Raw genomic sequence first — 21,698 nt, forward strand, 5'->3', positions numbered from 1 at the left:
GTTAAATAGTGTAATGTAAGATTTTATTTTCTCCACACGAAATTCAGTTATCATTAAATCCGATACACTCAATATTCAGAGTGAATTCAAATATTACAACGCTTTAGGTTCTTGTTACAATCAGACATTTTATCTTTTCAATTATGTATTAGTCTAATCCGCGAATTTTCTTATATGAAATTTTACAATCGCAAATACAGGGAGAGGAAGCACTATTACGGTACAGAAATTTTCGTGTCGTATAATCGCTGTCTTCTCCTGGTTGTGAAACAGAGTCAGTTAACTTTCGTAATTCTACCCTTGCACAGTCACATCGTTGCATTCTTCCCGTAATGGCACGGAGAATAAGAAAGAATCACACTCTCAACCACGAGTCAATGTATATCCTCTCCTGCTCCCTGCTAGGTTTATTGACTGTCCACAAAATAATTGGTGTGGAACATTCTAGAAGCTTCGTAACCGACAATTTCATTTTATATACAGAAATGACGAGCGATTGTCATAGAAAAAAAATTCTTTGACGTAAGTGAACATTGAGAACTGTTTTGAAAGGTGGTATTTTGGTGCGAACAATCTACCATATTTTTAAAAACTAAAATATAAACGAACAATTATTTATTATGAAATCATCACAATGCCGAGCTGCAATTTTTAATTGTATTTTTAATTTATTTCATTTAAAATATAAGATATGTTCACTACCTCAAATTAGTAGTGGCTTACCCTTGTACATTATACTTTTTCTGTTAGCAAGAAAGTCGTGCCAGTCATCTATTAACTGCTTTCAGGGGAAAATGTTTAAAATTACATGACTTTCCGCTTGCATTGGAAGTTCATGTATCATTAATCGGCTTCATGCCTGTAAGGTTTTCATACTCGGTCTTAAAATTTATATATCTAACTCCATTCTCGAGATTAAGGAAGGGCAGACGGACGAACAACGGAGGACAGACAGGCGGCGATGGGAATTTATAGCTCTATAATTTTTTTCAAATTGCAGCTTAATCAAATAACCTGTTTAGTCAATACTAACACAAGTTGAGTATCTCAAAGTAAAATATAAGATGGCGGATTGCAATACAAGATGCTCGTATATTTATAAGGCTTTTCACCGAACCAGTTCGTGGCAATTGATACACTCGATACACTCATGTTATTACTCACATTCCTCCAGAATAAATACCTTAAAAAAATATTTTATACTTTTAATATAAATAATGCTCATATCAATTTAGAATTGAATTTCATACAATTACTTTTCACTAATTTTCATGTTGATTGTCTCAATAACTTAAATGAATATACTATTTTATTTATAAATTTATCATCAAATATTAATATTTTATTATAAAATGAGTAATAATCTTTGAAAATATTTAATGAAAAATCTTTTAAAAAATCACTTTTATCATTTACATAAGGAATTAAAGCTTTCCTACATAATAAAAAAAAATTAATTACGTAGTAAACTAATAACAAATCAATGTTAAATATAAATAATATAATTAAAGAATAAATTAATAAATTTTTAAATAATAACTTTGAGTTAAAAATATTAATTTTTTTTATGTATTTAAAATAGTTTTAGAATTGTGCGAAAATGGCTTTTATGAAATGAGTAAAACTGATTATGGAAAGGCTTGGAAGTTTATCAAATTAGTTTCTGAATAGTTTATTTTATTGGTAAGTATAGATTTTTATATTTATATTGAAGTATATTAGCATATCTTTTAACATTTAATTATAAATTGTCCTTATTCAGTAACATACATTAGTGCTGCTTAAGTGTTCTTACAAGCCCAAGTGAAAATCGAAATTATAGTATTAAAAGTTATATCAATATTACCACAATAGATGAAATAGCTTAAAATAATTCAGTGATAAAAATTTAAAATTTATGATGCAATTTTTTGGTTTGCACCAATCTAAAAGTACAAAGGTGAAAGTTTTAACATAATGGACTATGACATAATATAACTTTCTCTTGTTATTTACAGTTACGTAAATCTTTAAAAATGAACTTTAACTCTGTCTTATGATCAATTTATTTTTTACCAAAAGTAATCTTTTTTTATTCAAAGAAAATTGAAAATAATCTACGGTTTTGAAAAGTCGAAAAATAATTATTTATTTTGTATACCAATTAGGAAATACCGTATGACAAAAGATTTGCTTCCCTACATTAACATAAAACCTGCAATAGATAAAATACAAAAGGGAAAAAATATATTAAACATAAGCGACCACACATCTACATATAAAAAAAAACACACGTCCGTGGGGTCAATATAGGAGAAAAACATAGGAATATATCACATATATTTGTGTTTCGAAATGTAATTAGATTATTAAGTTTTTTTAAGAATTGCATTGGTTTAACGTGGAAGTGAAATCATCTTTATTTAGAAATTTAGAATTTAGAAAAAATTTAAAAAAAGAAAATTTAGAATTTAGAAAAAATGAAAAAAAGGAAATTCAGAATTTAGAAAAAATTAAAAAAGGAAGTTTGAAGTACAAAGAATAAAAATTTGTTTCGTGGAAGAGGCGATACAAATTTTTGTCACCACATTAGTTGATCTGAAGAGGTAACTAGTAAGTACAAATCTATAATTATCTTCATTTTATTTTATTCCAATTATAATTATATTTTCTTGATTTACATATAAGTTCAACTAAACTAGTATTACCTTTAAGTTTTTTAAACTTTTTGAGTTATGGTGCAATTTAAAATTGATCATGTAAATCAGGTAGGTAACAAGTCGATTGTCACATGAAATGAGAAAAATATTGGTCATATCTGTAAAAATATGGAGTTTTAAATGTTGCCGGAAAAGTTAGGCATCTCGCTGCTGGACTTTTTTACGTATATACATACGTAAATAATAATTTGTTGGGAGTAGGGAATTCGATCCCGGTCCTTATTTCTAATCCCGGGATTTCGGGATTATACTTATTCAATCCCGGGATCCCGGGATTATTTCGGTATTGAGGGTTAATAAAAAATAAGAAAACCTTACAGAAATCAAAAATCAAAATTTAGACAAAAATCAACGTATTTTACAGTATATACCTAGTTAATTTAATCACTCTAACTAATCAGACTTACAGTCAGACTAACCAGACTTAAAATCACTATTTTCATGTTAAATTTATTCTTTTTTAAGCATCACTGAGATCTCTTTAAACTCACATAAATTGAAAAAACCTTTATGTAACAAACTATGCAAATAAACGTTGAAAATTAACAAAAATCTCTCTTAACATCGACTAAATAGACTACTTTCATATAACAACCTAGTAAGTAGGTAGTAAAGTAAGTTTCTTAGCAAAAAGTATTTAAAAATAATATTAATCAGTCACATTTTTCTTAAATATAAAGAAAACTAATCTAATAGGAACATTCTAATTTGAATTGCGAAAATATGATCTGAGAAATAACAACGCATCCTGTGTCTCATCACCAAGTCTGCTTCTCAATTTGTTGCACATATATGCAGCTGCTGAGAAAACGCGTTTAGGTTTGATGGAAGTTGGAGGAATCGTTAGTAAATACTTATAAGCCCGTTCTAGTTATAGCTTCGAGGACACGGGGAGGTTGGAAGAAAACAGTCCGGTCGACACAGATCGGGATTGTAGGAGTAAAGGCTACAATCCCGATTGTTTCGATCATTGTAAGCATGCCTTTCTAAAAATAAACACGTTAATTTTGTAAATTCGGTCTCTGTGTGAGTCTCTCAGCATCCAGCAAACCACTACTCCCAAACGTAAAAAGACTTTCTCGCATCATCCTGACAGATCACGGGCAAGGCGGGGGTCGTAACCTTTTCACCTAAGGTCGACCCCCCTAAGCGAGAGGCGTCGGGTCTATATTAACCACACTGGCAAAACAAGATGGCTGACACATTGACAGGTAAAACGCACTGAGTAGTGCTCTCGACTGCGCCAGAAAATCGATTGGCGCCCGCGAAAATTCAAAAATACAAAAATGAAGTATATTACCAAGTAACCCAGTGAGAACTGCTTGCCTATCATTTTAGTTGAAAATACAAGAAGTTTTATTCCAAGCAAGCATCGCAAGCCCGCTTGGTTAATTTCTGCTGCTTGCTTGGAATAAAATTTCTTGTATTTTATATTAAAATGATAGGCAAGCAATTCTGTTAAAAGCACTGGCACTGAACGTTTCGCTTCATGCAGTCTATTTTGCAATTTTTTTAAAATGATGTCAATCCCGAAAATCCCGGGATTAGGAAAACTTAATCCCGAAAATTTTGGGACTGAAAAGTGGTCGGGATCCCGGGATCCCGATTTTCGAGATCCCGGGATCAAATCCTCTAGTTGGGAGGTGTGATCTTGATCGCAATGTCGAAGCTTAATAACTCGTTTTTTTTTTAATTTTGCAGGGAGGATTGTATATTAGAGGCCTCGATATTAGTAAATTTTGGGGGTTAAAGTTAAAGGGGATGAGAGATGGAGGGATCATGCGTTGTATCTGGAATGGTATTTAAAATACAGTTTTCACTCGTTATTGACATTTTATAATTTTTTTTTATATAAAACTCATCTCTACCTTCAAAATTAAATATTTTTGACGTTTTATACTTAATATAAATTACTTTTAAAAGCTTTTTATAACTGATGGCACCACGAACAATTTTTAGTGTTTTTGCCGGAAGAGTTACGCAGCTCGTTCTTGAATTTTTATAGAAAACGATAAATGCTAGTGTTAAATTTATTTCTTGTATCTTTACCAAGTAGAGGTAACTTAATTACTCAGCAATAAATAAGTAAATACAGTAAAACCTATCTCTCCATCCCTTTCTTTTGGTTTTCGTTAGTTTAATCTTATTTTAACTTTAAAAATACAGTATTGTTTTAATATTTTAATATTTTCTTAATTAATTAAGTACAGGAAGAAAAATTATTAATAAATAATAAAACGATTTTATTATTCTTTTCTCATACGATTTCATTACAATCGTGGAATCGAAAAAGGAAGTAAAACTGATTTTTGCATTAATGCTGTTTATTGTTTTTTGAATATTTTTCCTGCGAAAATTACTTGGATATATTCGTTTTCCCATAGTTAAACTTCGCCGCTAATTGCTGTTGTGATAACTTTAATACGATCTTCTAACGACAGTACTTTGCAATTCTTTCATTTTTGAACATTTTTCAACAAACTGAAATGCTGAAATGAATTTCCTTTGTTGCTAGAGTAATTTATTAACACCTGCAACTAATTTCAAGGGTGGGTGAAGTGCCCGGGATGGGTTCGAACGAGAGTTTAGACTAATTAATTACATTAGGAGGGGAAAACATTGTTGAGATGGGTTCTTACAATAGTTAATTAAGACCAGATACATTCCCGAAAGTTTTCGCTTGTTACAGGTGGACCAAAAATCGATGCCCGCGGTCGCGTTACACAGGTGGTCGTTTAATATGGGTAGCTTATACGAAGACTCTATGGATAAACTATTCCGTGCCAGAAATTTTTGCCCGTTTTGACAGGTGCTCGTCGAATGCAAGTGGTCGCCTAAGCAGTTTTCACTGTATAATTGTTTTGCAACGTAGTTTTATAAAAATAGAGTAAAAAATTTTTCATAAAAAGATAAAAAAATATGATGATAGATTATCGGTACTTTAGACTCGTGAAAAAATCGATTACATCCCATTGTAAATTGGCTAACAGTGATTTAAAACTTATATTCATTTCAGGCTTGTTCTAATTTTAACTAAATTTTGTCATTATTGTTCTGCCGTATATTCGCGTTACAATGTATAACGCTACACCTACAGTTACGAATTATACAGGGTGAGTCAGGAGGAGTGATCAACTTTCATACAGTTGTATCTCAATTTCCTAAATGACTGAGAATAATACCCATGTTTACATAATTTTTGGCTTACAATGATCAATGCTATCGTCCTCCAAGATACTTCTCTCTCCTCCTTGACTCGCATCTACCCTAACTATGTACATGCGAAGCTTACTTCTGTGTATAAGATGCAACTGATATCCAATAATTTATTTACACTTTCAATAAATTATTGGTTCTGAAGAACATTGAGACACCATTAGAAGATTATTAAATCAAACTGAAAACATATACTTTACGTAACCTTTTTATAATCAGTGCTGTCTACAGTTCTAGAATCTCTTGCTTATTACGATTAATAAGCAAGAAACATGCAAAATAACTGAACTCAACAGTCCAATATAACAAAACTATTCTAAAATTTAAAATTCTTTTTTTTATGAATTAGGGAATAAATTGGTTTTAACAATGGATATTAAGGACGAACAATCGGAAGTTATTTTATATTCCTATTTAGACTGCGATGATCAAGAAGTCTGTAATGAAAGAAAGGATGTCGATGATGATCATAATGATGCAAATGTTAAGCAGGATGTTAAAACTCATGGTAAGTTTTCAATAATAAAATATTCAACTGTTTAGAAATACTTTTTATAAGATGTTGTTATTGAAAACTTTCCATATTTTAAAATTTTCAAATCTATAGAAGCTGCACACGGACAAAAGATTTTGAGGATAACCAAAACATCTGATGAAGTTTCGAAAAAACCTTACAAATCAATTGAGTTAAAAACGCAAGCTGTTAAGGTAATACGTTTTTTTTAATTAAAATATTAAATTTTTATGGTTCTGTAAATAAATCCACATTAAAAAAATATTAATAAATTTTTATATTCTATTCAAATACTTTTGCATCTATTATGTAGAAGTTATTAAACAACGAATATGAAAACGATTTTGAAAAGTTACGATGGATAATGAATTACTTGTTATCAGAAAAATTGGAGAAAGTTCTACGAATTTCTGTTGTTAAAAATCTCACATATAATCAAATGGTAAATTTTTATATATTTGTTTTCGAGAATAGCATTTTAATTATTAATTTTAAACTTTATTTTCTGTTTTTTTTTTAAATATAGTTAAAATGTATTAAACCATGTCTGTGTTACCTGATATTCATGGATTTTGGGCGTTATTATGTACGAGAGATAAAGAAGTTTAAATTTCCTAAATTGGGATTTTCTTCTCAGTCAAACGAAGACGTGATCGAAACATTTTATTCTTCCATCATCAACTATGTCGTGCCTGTTTTAAAATTAATGAAAGCGTCGAAAATAAATAAATCGTTGAATCGCTTACAGTTGTGTGTTTTCCTCAAAGCAGGTGAGTACTTTTTTTACTATCTCGGCTCTGTTGTATATGAGAAAGTATGGCGATCGGTCAAAAAATGACCGCCAAGGTTTTTATATTTTTTCGACTCGGGACCGTGAAACTTCGAGAAATACAAAAGAAATTCTAAGGCTTTCTTCGTATGTGTGAATGTTAGTATTTGGGAGGACGATTTTGTTCACCCTGTTTTGAAACTTAATAATTCTTGTGCTTTTTGTCAAAAATTTCTAAAATTATGCAAGGGGTGGTTATTTAATAGAGAGATTGATGCTGTTAAGTTTTGGTAATTAAAAGTCGAGGTAGTGGAAACATAATGGGGGGTCTTGTGTATCTCGAGTAGGGTTGAACTTAATGATGATTTTACTCGTTATTAGCATCCACAGTTTTTTTTTTTTTATAAAACCCATCCATACGTTCAGAATTAAGCTTTTTGCCATTTTTATAATATGATAACAGATTGTGCCACCAAATGCTGCCTGGAGAGTTGAGAAACACGTTGTGGGATTTTTTAAAATTGTTATTCTGAACCAAGATACTCTTTTCAAATATAAAGTGTAGGTGATTTTTTGAATAATGATTAGCTTTTAGTTTCTCTACATTGTTAGAAATATTGAAATAACTACAATTTATGACCGACAATTATACACCAGTCATATCACCATAGGTAACAGGACAATGTAGAAATTGCAGACTGTCAGTTTACCTCTTATGCGGTTTAATAACTTGTGCCTATAAAATTACGTTTTTAACCGTAATTTACTCAATTAAAAAAGTATTCCTTATCAGCATGATTAGCTTTTCCACTTTTTTATCTTTTTATACTGAAACACTTGAATTTTGGGAACTTGCAAAAAATTGATCATTTTTCATTAAATATTTCTGACAGAATTTCGGCCAAGGAACGCGAAAATTGCTTTAAAAATTCAAAATATCAGTAGTTAAAGCATAAACATTAGTAAAAAAAAAGGATAAAAATCACGTTATCAAAAACATAATTCTATTGGTTTGACGTCACTGTACCGTAGCATGCTATTTTCATTGTCTTTCTTATTCAGCTGTATTAAAGCAGTTTTACCAGGCAAGCTCATTGTGTCAAAGCCGCACTGAACTGTCGCACACTTTCTCAATCCATCACTTTTGGTAAATATTTTATTTAGTGTAATTGCAGATACAATTTTATTACTATTATTCATAGGAAGCGAAGATAAAGACATCGAACTTTTATGGAAAACCGAACACACAAAATTAATTAAGCCGAATTTTACTCCAGTGGATGTCATGCTAGTCAATGAACTTTATTACAAATTACATTTAGTCATGGATTGTCTACAAAAAACTACAATATTAAACCTTTGTTACGATNAACGTTTATGGAAAACCGAACACACAAAATTAATTAAGCCGAATTTTACTCCAGTGGATGTCATGCTAGTCAATGAACTTTATTACAAATTACATTTAGTCATGGATTGTCTACAAAAAACTACAATATTAAACCTTTGTTACGATTCAGAAGAATTAATTTTCGATCAATCATTATGTAATTATGCGAAGTTTTTTTTTCTTTTCAATTCTCGTAAAATTATTTTGAATTGTATTGATTTTTTTGTTTCCTGTTTGATTTTATTGTAGATTTAAACGAAAATTCTAACCATTTCACAAAGGATGAGGATGAATGCATGTTTAATATGAGCCTTTAAATACATCAAAATTTTTAAATTTTTATCTAGAAAAATCGAATCATCATCATGTCAAAAGTATTTACTTTAATTTTGATTTTTTTTTTTATAATTTTCTGCATTTTTAATTAATTGTATAGTTTTTAATAAAATTTAGAAAAAATATATTATTTTAAAATAAATTATTTATTTGTAGGAAGTCTGTGAAGATCTTGAAGGTTTAAATGCATCAAATTTGAAACTATTGATAATTCTTCATTTTAGAACCAGTTTAGTTAAAATTCTTGATATTGTTATATGTTGTTTTCAGTACGAATGACCTTTCTACAAGGCTAAAATTGTTTGTTTTATTAAGAATTTTAATATAAATTTTTAAAATCAAAATTTTAATGTTATAATTATGAAGTAAATGGAACTTCGATGTCGTACAAATTTTTATAATAAATGTTACTTTATAAAATTAAATAGTCAAGTTTGTTTTTATTACCAAATAATATTTAAAATTCACAAATTTTATGATATTTTTTTTTCATTTACTGATGAATTTTAGTAATTTTTTGTAATACAAAATTTTAGCAAGTTAAATTTAATTTAACATTTCTACAGCTTGTTGAAAAAGGTGGTTTAGGAACTCTTTCAATTTTCTTTTTAATATAGGATTTTTTAATCAAAGAAGAATAATCATGATAAAACATGAAATATTTCTAATTTTATGAGAGAGAACCATTTTAATTTTCCTTATTTTTCTACGATTTACTTAATTTAAATATTTATATATTTTATATATTTAATCATACGACCCTATGGCCATTGGCCTTTTTCAAGGGTCAAAAGAAAAACTAATGATACAAACATTTACAAAGTAAACAATCAACAAAACAACAAAAAAACAGAGAAGAGAAATACATAAAAAACAAAAAAAAACAAAAACAAAAAAATATACACTCAACTAATCACATCTCAATATTTTTACAGCCCGTTTAAATTGTCCGTAAGTATTTATTTAATTCTTGGCTTATATAAGAATTTTTCTTGCTCAACTTTATTATTTTAAAACCTTCCAAAAGAACTTGTTTTTTATATAAAGCTTTTATTTTATCAATTTTGATCTGGTTATAAAAAGAAGTGACAGAGGAATCATAAGGCAACTTATATAATGCTCTTATAAAGTTATTTTGTATAACTTGCAACCTATTCAATACAAAAGAAGAAGCTGTACCCCATACGGAAATACCATATCGAAGTTTAGGTTCCATGCAAGCGTGATACAAGCGCAAAACAGTCTCACAATTTAAAAAACTCATTATTCTTTTCAGTATTCCAATATATCTAGATAAAGACAGTGTTAAATTATTTATATGATTGTTCCATCGTAACTTATCATCAATTTCGATACCTAAATATTTTACAGTATTAACTCTTTGAATACGTTCATTATTTATTCTTACTTGTATATCTTCTAAATTCACTTTTTTGTTTTTATTTGATAAACAAATATAATTTGTTTTATTTTCATTTACTCTTAAGTTATTATTTTCCATGTACTTACTTAATTTAGACGACAAAAAGTTTATATTATTTTCAACCAAATAACCAAACATTATTTAAATTTACTTAATTTAAATAATGTTTTGTTACTCTCTGCCCTGAGTACATTAAGATCTAAACGAACTTGCATTTTTCTTAAGCTTAAAACTGAGGCTGACGGGCGTTAGGAATGGTAAAAACACAAGGAAACTGCCCACGAAACATTTTTTTAGGTTCACGATTTGGACACGAATTCTGGTCCTCAGAGTCAAGTTGATATATTTGCCACCAAGACCATCTGAGCTTCTAAATAATTGTCAGCAATAACCAGGAACTGCTTTAGCCAAAATTTCGTCCAGTATGGTTCTTAATTTTATTTACACTCGTCTTTGTTTTATGGACCGTCGGAACTTGGAAAGAAAAAACAGCCTAAGTAATTAAGTAACCTATAAATAATTTAAACTACAGTAAGAATTAATTTATGACGAAACGAATTAAGATGCAGTTTATATATAAAATTGTGCAAAGAAAACTAATACAAAAATAATAACATAGAATATAATACAGGCAGATGACTTAACATCCTACTAGAGAAGAGAGAATCAAATTTTACGTTTTATAAAAATTAGAATATTTGACATTTTTTATATTTCGGATTTTTCTTACAACTCCAAGTTTCTAACGCGATACTCCATTTTTGGAGTATCGCGTTAGAAAAAGTACGTAGAGGGTGTCTACGTACTTTTTCGAACGCGATACTCCATTTTTCTGTAAAAAGTCTGTTTATCTTCAAACATTTACGTCTGTGAGTCGGTCATTCAATGAGGCAAGACAGTTTATTGTATTAGATCTTCAATCTTAATTTTACAAGAAGGTGGCCTCTTGGCTACTAACAGTTCTACAAAGACAGAAAGCGCTGAATATATGGCACTCAGAACCTGTAATAGAATATTAGAAAAATCATTGTATATACAGAAAGAGATTTTTGTATTTAATACGATTTTTAAGAATACGAATTGATTTGTGTTTATTCAGTTATAATTCATATTTCTACAACATAAATATAGTATAACAGAATGTATTTAATGAACTTACTCGAATGAAGAAGTTCTTTTTAACATAAAAGAATCCGCCGATGCTTACTCCAAATGGAGTTTTACCGTATCTTTTCATAAAATTTAGCATCTTTTTAAAGAAATTAAAGCATTTTAACACATTAAACTAACAGACCAATTGAAAAAACTTGAAATTTATTTGAATTACCTTCAGTTTTGTTTCTAACGGTAGATTAGCAGAACACAATTTATCTATTTGGACGAACTTTTCATACAACTTGAAAAATTAAAATTAATCACTTGCCATACGAAGTTTTTAAAGGAATTTTTAATTAAACATAAAAATACTTAAAAAACTGAAAAAAAAAGACGAAAGAAATGCGTTAATTTGAAGAAAAAGCTTCAAACTTTATTTTCCATTCTCTCTCCTTTCTGCGAAATTTGACACTGATGAGTCATTGTTTACACAGCTGGATGACCTTGAGAACATTTGGTGTTGGATTTCCTGGGACATTCTCATAAACGTCTCGGGAGGACAAGGGTTTAAATTAGGGCGAATACTAGCTGGCCGTATATTTTTAAAAAATTAAAATTTATATTGCGATTTCCGACCCCCGATTTAGACTTATATATAATAAAATATATTAATTAAAAAAATTAAAAAAAACTATTGGAGGTCGTTTTTGACATCAGAAAGTAGCTTTAAATAGCTTTATCGAAGTCAAATACGTGCACTACAACTTTAGAACGATTAATAAAATTTGATAAAAAAAAATCTCATTAAAAAACAATTAAGCGTTAATCACGCGTCATAAAAGGTTGATTAAAATCGCGATAAAATTTTTTGCGCGGGTAAAAATTTTTGAAAAAATTTGGAGACAAAAACATTCCAAAAATCCAAAAAAAAATTTGGGGGTCGAAAGGACCGCGTTTTCTGTAACGCTATGGAGCCTGCCAGAGTTAACTCGGGTCCGGACGTTCTTACAAACAACAATTTCATAATTCCTATATAAACTATTATATATAATATTGGAATTCACAAAAGATTGTATGAATCTAAATGAGAACCAAATAAATTTTACTAATACCTTTACTTTAATACGTTCTCTCGATATTTTTTTCGAACATATTTCGACAAGATTTTTTCAGGTAAACAAATGACATAATATTATAATTACTAAAATATTCTGATATAAATATATAAATATTCTGAAATATTACGTCATTTGTTTTCTTAAAAAATTACGTTAATGTATGTTCGAAGTGAAAACAGACATGCTTAACAAGTTTAATGCTCGAGAAGATAAAACAATGAGATATAAAAACATTACTTAAATATCGTTTAAATTGTTACATCAAGCCCTTCATATCATAATATGTTCAAAATATCTGCCCTGCGTTTGAGTGAGCTTCGCATTCAATAGGGAATTAAGGTCTACGTTCGCAAAGACATTCTCCTACAGTTTCCAACTTATGCATGACTTTACCATACAGGATACAATTACGTCACCTAACTAAATCTCGAAACTAAATAAGGGCTAAATAAATAAATATACTTATTTTATTTAGTTGGTGTGAATAAGCGAGTAACAATAAAAATGCATTTTTTATGCAAACGAAAATGCTTATCCTCCTCTAGAATATGTAGGTTACAGCTTAAACATAAACAATTTCCTAATTTAAACTTATTACGATACGTAAATATCTATAATAAATTGTCATACCATTTTCATGACAAGTTGTTCTAAAATTCTAAATTTAATTTTTGTTTCATGCTAATTGTCAAATAACAAATTAAATGTATTTAGCAGCAAAACGTTTCCTTCAGTCTCCGATCGTGATACATGGTATAGAATGTAACAAACTAATTAGTTTTTTGTTTAATAAAATCTCTTAAAATCACAGTAATATTTCAAAATTTTTGAATAAAATGAGATTCGCAGATTAATTAGTCAGCCTAAAGACAAAAATTTTTTCCTCAATTTTTGCAGCAATTTTTGATGCTTACACTGACTATTTGATCGGCGTATGTCGTATATTTTTTATAATATTTTAAAATGCTATTCTAGGTTTAAAAGATTTTAATAAATAAAATAATATTAAAAATTGCTTCAACAAACGAAACAATTGACATGTTCTCTACATTCAAAATAAACAAAATTTGAGATTATTTATTACGAACATATATTAATGATAGGTTTATTATTCAGATACACAATAAAATTCAAAAACTTATTATTACGGAGCAAAATCAGTAATCTCAGAAAACCTCAAGTCAAATCTTGGAAATATTCGTATTTCTAAGAAACATTGCTGAAAATGTAATGTCAAGACATTGGAAACTGATTGCAAAGATAAGTGTTGTTAAGCAGAAAATTATTAAACAAATTTCAAATCGTTATCAGAAACCAAACGCCTTTAGATAACGATTTGATTGATACTTCAGTAAAATTTACATATGTCGTTTTATTTTCAATAGAACATTAAACTTACATTCGTTTATAGAGCAAATCTACCAATATATATGTAAAAGTTAGTTACTTAACATTCGTCTTTCTTCAACAGAACGGGACACTCATTAAGCAATTACAATAGTAAACATTTTCCTTTTCAATCGTTTATCATTTTAACAAATTTGTAACTTACAATAACTTTTTGTAATACTACAAATTTATATAATACTACAAATTTGTTTAATCTACAGTTTATAAATATGCTATAAACACTGTTGAAATCTTATTTATAAAAATTTAATTTCTGTATTTTTCAAAGATGATTCTATAGCTATTTACTTAATATATAAAGGGATAGGATAAATTTAAGTTTAACTCACCAAAGATGTGAACCGAGATAGTTGAAAAGTCACCACCGTACAAACGACAGTAAAAGTTAATAAAAGAAGAGAAATTGCAAAGCGCATGAGAACATCAAGTTCGAAAAAAAAGAATGCGCAGAATAAGAAACTTGCCTGGTATATTCCAAAACAATATGCAGCTGGAAAGTATGCTTCACATACTAGATTTATTTCTTGTATATAAGTCCATAATTCCCAATGCGATTTAATTAAGGTTTCTATTTTAGTTTTGAGAAAATTTTCTTCTTTTGTCAGTTCATCAACAACATCTGATAAATACTTGAATCTCTTTGACAGCATAACGGCAGTTGCGCTTATTACAAGAATAAAACAATCTAATTGTCCAATTCCGTAAATGCACATTAATGTGATGTTCAGACTACAAAATGCAAGCTCAAACGTTGAATTAGTTATTCGTTTTAATGTAGGGTACAAAAATAAATCAATTATCGTTATAACTATGATTGTTGTAAAGAATAAAAGTGTAATACCAGCTATAAAAATGATTTGAATATTATCTGCTATTTGTTCTTCTCCTTCATACCCACTGTTATTTCTAGGAAAATAAAGTCTTTTCCTTTTAAACAAACTAAATTGAAAAGCCAAAAATATAGCAAATGTAATTATAATAAACTTTACAAATATCTGATTATTAGAGAACATTTTGATCCATCCGACACAAATCAAATTGTCTGTTATCTCTTGAGCAGAAAGAATTATGTTAGTCCACATAAATATCTCTATAGCAGTTTGGTACAAACAATATAACTTTGGCAGATATTTCGATTTTTCGTCAGACTTCTTACAATTGCAATACATAATTTTAATTCCAAATATTTCTAAGGACGTGAGAATTGGTCGTAGAAAACACGCAAAGCACAAACTATGATTACTGTAACTTCGATACATCTTTTACTCTGGTCGTAATGAAAATACGAAGAATTTTAGATGTAGGTTAAGATTATATTTTGTGGTTCTATTGCAAAATATTTCGTTAAACAAACCAAATTGCAGATTTTCTTAACAGAGAGAATATTTTTGAATAGAATATTACGTAAACGATTGATTTCTGTGTTTGTGTCGAAATCACATGACTGAAATTGCATCAGTGACCTTCACTAGTAAGTGTATTATGTAAATTGCTTAAAAGGATCTGATTTTATTTCTGGGATTTAAATATTTTGATTGTAAATATTCTCCATCTAATATTTCGCTTAATACAAGACAATTCAGTTAAGTACAAATTTATGAAAGCTTTGCTACTTCTTAAGAAGTAGCAAAATTTCTATTTAGACTGGGATAATCACAAGAAATTTGCTTACATTTAGAAATTACTAGATTACTCATTGTGTATTGTGTTATAAATCAATTAAAATAAATTATAACCAATTAAATTTATATGCAAAGACAACACGACCTTTAATAAAAACGAATTCGAAATACTAATATATTTTTGTTTAATTTATCAAAGCTTTTATAAATTTGTACTTAACTCAATTGTCTTGTATTAAGCGAAATATTAAATGGAGAATATTCACAATCAAAATATTTAAATTTTACAAATAAAATCAGATACTTTTAAGCACTTTACATAATACACTTAACACTATCTATGCATATAAAAAGATAACTTTTTTGTCGTGTTTTTAATTTTTTAAGCACTCTTTTTTTACGAATTCTAAAAAGCATAACTCAAAAAAATGTAACATACGAGTAAAAATGTGTTTTGATGTCAAAATAAATTTAATTTTATCGTATTTATTTCGTTTAATTGCCATAAAAGCACTCTTGGACTTTATGTTTTTTTCTTTACTATTTGACTTAATTATTATAACATATTTCTGAGAATTTTGTGTGCAGTGCACCTACAATTATTTGTACGATTTTAAATGCTTCCCGACTTCAAAAAGTTTGAAACCCACTGATCTATATAAATGAAAATGTAAATGTTCGTTTGTTCAAAATCTTAAATCTCCTAACGTTCTTAAACGATTGCTTTGAAATTTTTTCATAACGTTGCATTAGAACACGCGCGTGTTTTTATATTATTATACAGATGTCGAAATTTCCCCGCAGGAGAGACGGACAAAATTAACGCTTACCGTGAAGAACTGGTCGTCCATTATTCTTTCTTAGATGCGGTTTTTTGCGTTTTTGATCGCGTTTTAATAGGCACGTCAAGAGAATGTACATTATAAAGGGATTTTTCGAAATTCTCCCCCCTCGCGGGGAGTGTTATACATTTATAATAAATACATATTGAGGCACAGCAACGCGTGGCCGCGAACATATAATAATAATAACATAAAATACGCGCGGCCGCTTGTATATAATAATAATGACATAAAATAAAAACATAAATATACTTAAAAACACATAAAATAAAAACATAAATATTTTATAAATTTAGTTACGCATAAATTTATTGTCGAACGAATGTCGTGACAATCTACGAAAGAGTCGAGAGTCAAATCTTCAAATTTTGTAAGATGTATTTTTTTTTCAAATTTGAGATTTCAATTTTTCTGATAAATCTGCAATCGACTTCCTTTTACGAACACAAAATACTTCATTTGCTCGTAATAAATCTGTATTATTCAAATATTCAAGTCAACCTGTGAGGCAATTTAATTCAATAACTTTATTGAATCAAATCTCTAATCTCGACTTTACAAGTAGGTGGTTTCTTTTTAATTAAAAGTTCCGTCAAGGCACTCACCACCTATAAAATAATATTTACAAAATTATTATATAGGCTATACCTAAAGAGTGTTACGAATTTACAACGATTCGTTCAATAAAATAGATTTGTAAATTATAGTCTACACACTCAATTATAAATAATATTTTTATCACTTATTAAAGTCACACAGAATATATTAAACGAACTTACTCGAATGAAGAAGTTTTTCTTAACATAAAAGAATCCGCCAATGCTTATTCCAAATGAAGTTTTACCGTATCTTTTCATAAAGTTCAGCATCTTAAAATGCAAATAAAAAACTTTTAATAAATATTAAATTTATAGACCAAAAGAAAAATAATTTGAACGCATTTGTATTACCTTCATTTTGGTTTCTAGCGGTAAATCAGCAGAACACAATTTATTGATTTCGATGAATTTTCCATACAGCTTCACAAATAAAAATAATTATCATAAACAAAAATTGTAAAATTGGTATATAAATTCTCATCAATTACATTGTAATTGTTGAATCAATTTAAATATTATATTATATCACTCTTCTATTAGGAATGTTTTGAATATACTCACAAAGTTTAAATAGAAAGAAATGAGCAATACATGTTATTTTTTACATGATTTCGATTTAACACTATTACGAAAAGAAACTTAATTTTTATTTTATGCGATTTGTTTTTATTTAGCACCATCGATCCAATTTTAAAATATTTTTTTCGTATTTCTTCCCATTTTTTCACATTTAGGTTTTGTTTTTAATGACACGTGGTTACTAAATGACAAAAACGACATATATGGTCACTAAATCACATTAATGTCATAAATGACACTTATGGTTATGAAATGACATAAATGGCACATATAATCACTAAATGACATAAATGACACTTATCGTTACTAAATGACACATATGGTCACTAAATGACATAAATGACATATGTGCTTACTAAATGACATGAATGACATATATGGTCACTAAATGTCACAAATGACACTTATGGTCACCAAATGACATAAATTACACATGTGGTTACATAATGACATAAATGACATATATGGTCACTAAATGACATTTTAATGACACATGGTCTCCAAATGACATAAATTACATTTATGGTCACTGAATGTCACAAATGACGCCTATGGTTACTAAATGACATAAATGACACATGTGGTCACTAAATTACATAAATGACATATATGGTCTTTTAGTGACATAAATGATTTGAATTTCGGTATTTTTACCGACTTTTTTGATTAATATATTGCCTTTTTTAAGCCCCCAATTAAATAATTTTTAAAATTTCAAATTAAACCCTAAGTTAAAATAAATTGAAAAATTTTGATATCCTCTTTTGTTTAAAGTAAACATTCGTCCATTTCGAAACTAATCCCATATTTTAAGTTTTAAGTTGATAGTTAGCATGGGCCTGGGAACAACTTTGACCCATCTGCGTATTTTTTACCTCACAACAATTGTTCACTTGACCATTTTCCCACGCTGAACTTATTAAAATCCCTTCCTTTCCCTTCTTGGGGGGAGTCGTTCATCGCCGTCACTTCAATACTGTGTCCTACGAATATTGTGTTTGATTAATATAATTTGTCCTATCGATATTGTGTCCTGAAAAAAATTATTATCCTTATCCTACCAACCCGTTGAATATTATAATTTTTTCCTCAAGAATATTTAAAGACATAAAGAGGTATGGAACAAATTTTTGTGAACTCTCTCTCGGTCCTTCGCGTTCAGGGCCGTTCCTAGGGTATCTGCCGCTTGGGTGCGAGAATAATTTTGCCGCCCCTACCCTAACCCAACCCCTTCCATCAAAGTTGTTAAAAATTTACAAATAAAAAAGATTAAGTAAATTTAAGTTAAAAAAATTGTACAAATATACACAGTTTATTTAATAGAATATAATGTTACAACTTATTTGTAATGTAATAAAGAAATAAATACATAATTCATACATACAGGCAAGGATGCTAACATATCTACTATTTCTACTAATAAGTTATACAGTAAAGTTTGCTTTTCTAGCCTTTTTTAATGCAAATGTCTTAACAATGTTAGACACATCTATATTTTCTGACAGCTCTTTTTCAATACTAATAATGGATAAGTCTGAAAGCCTTTCTTGCCCCATTGTGGATCGTAGATAATTTTTTATTATTTTAAGTTTGGAAAAGCTTCTTTCCCCATTAGCTACTGTGACAGGTAATGTTAAGAAAATTCGTATAGAAATTACTAAATTTGGAAATAGATAGATGAGGTTATTTGTGAATAGGTAGTTAATAACATTCAATGCGTTCATTTCAGAGGAAATATAGGGTGCAACATTGTCAATTTCATCATATAAATCTTGAGCTAAAATATCTTTTTGATTTTTACATGGATCACATAAACTATTCTCTAGAGCTTTACATTTTGCAAATCTAATTGATTTATCCATTTGAAGGAAATTATATAGGTTGTTAAGAAAATTAAACAATGTATCATGCTGCTTTATTTGCTCGAACCTTTCTTCCAATTTTGATAATGCGGTGTCCAATATTACAAAGTAAAAATTAATTTTGAATTGGTCAGCCGGGTCTTTAGGTGCCTCGTCTTCACACTCGTAATCAAATAATCGCTTTTTTGTTCGGGGTCTCACAATATTAATAGGAGGAAACGAAGGGTCACAGTCGATATCATCGGCAATTTTTTTGGCCTCTTCTAAAATATCATTAAAACCNTAAGTGCAACGTTGTAACAAATTTCATTTCCGTCCAAGTTAAGAATGATATGACTCATGGAAAACTGCGCGAACGAACATAAACAGTGGCGTAATCGTCCGTTATCGACTGACTCCCGACCGATTTTGAATTTGTAAACTCTCATTGCAATGGACAGCTGACATTGTGCTCTGGAAGAAACAATTTGTATCACTCTTGCTACGGATATAATTTGTAATCTGGAATTTTTTGCATACCTTTTTAATACGTATTTAATTGCGGCTCGCGAAAAATTTCAAATTTTGAAAAATGGCTCGGACTATCAAGAAGCTTGGCCACCCTGGTAATATTAGATAAATAAGTTTTCGTCTGCTCCAAGATTAAAACGACATTAGGTAGTGTAGAATCTGACTCCTGCATCACTTTACTTGCAATATTAATTTTTGTTAACACATTATTCCATGTAATAATAGAACAAATAAATTTAAACGACTTGATTTTTAAGAGTAATGAATTTGCCATATTTCTGGTTTCAGGGTCTCTGCTATTATCAGAATAAAGTGCAAATAAAGCGTCATATATTTTTGCCAAATTGTATCTAAGAACTTTCAAAGCATCTATTCTACTTTCCCATCTAGTACTAGAAAGAGGTTTTAATGATAAAGTTGGGATTTCATCTTTTAAAACTTGCCAACGTTTAGTCGATGCAGAAAAGAAAATGTAAAGTTCCTGCACAATAGCAAAGAAATTTGTAATTTCTAAAGACGCTTTTGCAGCGTCATTAACAACTAAATTTAAGCTACAAGGGCCGCACAAGGCACGTAAAAAGCTCTAGGGTTTAATTCAAGAATTTTTTTTTGTAAACCATTATTGCGACCCTTCATATTCGCACCATTATCGTAACCCTGCCCCCTTAAATCTCCTAAACAAATGTTGTGAGTCTTCAAAAAATCCAATAAAACATTGGTTAAGCCTTGTCCTGTCGAATCTGATATTGTTATGAATTTCAAAAAATGCTCCCTAATTTCTATTTGCTTTGATTTATTATTTAATAAAACAAACCTTACTACAACAGTAAGTTGGTCTTTGTGACTTACATCAGGAGTCGAATCTAAAATAATAGAAAAATATTTACTAGCTTTTAACATAGATATAATTTCATGTCTTATTTTCTCTCCCAGAAGGGAAATTAGTTCGTTTTGAATATGAACACCTAAATAATGAGACATATTTGATGGAGTCCTTCTAATCCTGTTAATATGATCGGATATCGTATCATTAAAGTTTGCAATTGTTTCAATTAATTTTAAAATGTTTCCATTTTGTTGCTCATATATCTTGTTATTTTCATCCCTAAAACTCAAATTTTGACCGGCTAAAAATTTAACAACATAAATTATAATTTTTAAAACAGAAACCCATCTATCTTTTTCCATGTTTATTAATTTCTCATTTAGTGAATCAGTTGTCGTTTTAGAAGAAATTGATTGTTTTAGATCAATCCAAGATTTTGTATTACAAATGTGACCTTTTGATTTTTCATGTCGTTCTATAACCTGACTTAAATGTCTCCAATCATTATAACCCTCAACTAAACCACTAGAAAAAGTTTTAAATATTTTGCAAGGAAAACAATATACACAGTCTTTTGATTTAGAATACACCAGCCAAACTCTTGGAATTATTTCCCCATTACACAGTTTTTTTTTTTAATAAATAGACGAGAAACCTCTATTGTATTTATTTAAAGGAAACGTTATATCAGCTTCTGTCAGTTGGGTAGGCCCTAAGTCTATCAGAGTTAATTTAATTTTATCCAATAAAACACCAGGCCAATAGTTAGGATCCTCATGAACATGAAGATTTTCATTTTCAAAACTTACTTCTTCAGGACTTTGTTCTTTTAATAAAACACCTGCTTCCATTGTAGTTTTGGTATTCGACGAGTCCTCCTTTTTTTCC

At 29.1% G+C, this 21,698-nt stretch overlaps 1 protein-coding gene across 2 annotated transcripts; it reads left to right on the forward strand.

Moving 5' to 3' along the window:
* Positions 1-1,582: 1,582 nt before the first annotated feature.
* LOC111636656 lies at positions 1,583-9,307 on the forward strand. Of its 2 annotated transcripts, XM_023381941.1 has the most exons (9): positions 1,583-1,683; positions 6,265-6,423; positions 6,523-6,623; positions 6,743-6,871; positions 6,956-7,199; positions 8,401-8,421; positions 8,569-8,745; positions 8,838-8,962; positions 9,081-9,307. In XM_023381941.1, exons 2-8 carry the CDS (start codon positions 6,285-6,287, stop codon positions 8,903-8,905), a joined length of 879 nt encoding a protein of 292 aa, XP_023237709.1. In that variant the 5' UTR covers positions 1,583-1,683; positions 6,265-6,284; the 3' UTR covers positions 8,906-8,962; positions 9,081-9,307. The 2 variants fall into 2 exon arrangements, with proteins under 2 accessions (XP_023237709.1, XP_023237710.1); XM_023381942.1 differs by lacking the exons at positions 8,401-8,421; positions 8,569-8,745; positions 8,838-8,962.
* Positions 9,308-21,698: the final 12,391 nt, after the last annotated feature.

This window comes from Centruroides sculpturatus, unplaced genomic scaffold (assembly GCF_000671375.1).
Source record: "Centruroides sculpturatus isolate CEXI.00-Female unplaced genomic scaffold, Cexi_2.0 scaffold685, whole genome shotgun sequence".
Lineage (NCBI taxonomy): Eukaryota > Metazoa > Arthropoda > Arachnida > Scorpiones > Buthidae > Centruroides > Centruroides sculpturatus.

Excerpts from the sequence above, each read along its gene's own strand:
- LOC111636656 (XM_023381941.1), top strand. The coding sequence starts at position 6,285 with ATGGATATTAAGGACGAACAATCGGAAGTTATTTTATATTCCTATTTA. Across the intron at positions 6,872-6,955 it reads ATCTCACATATAATCAAATG|TTAAAATGTATTAAACCATG; the intron begins GTAAATTTTTAT and ends TTTTAAATATAG. Across the intron at positions 8,746-8,837 it reads AATTTTCGATCAATCATTAT|ATTTAAACGAAAATTCTAAC; the intron begins GTAATTATGCGA and ends ATTTTATTGTAG.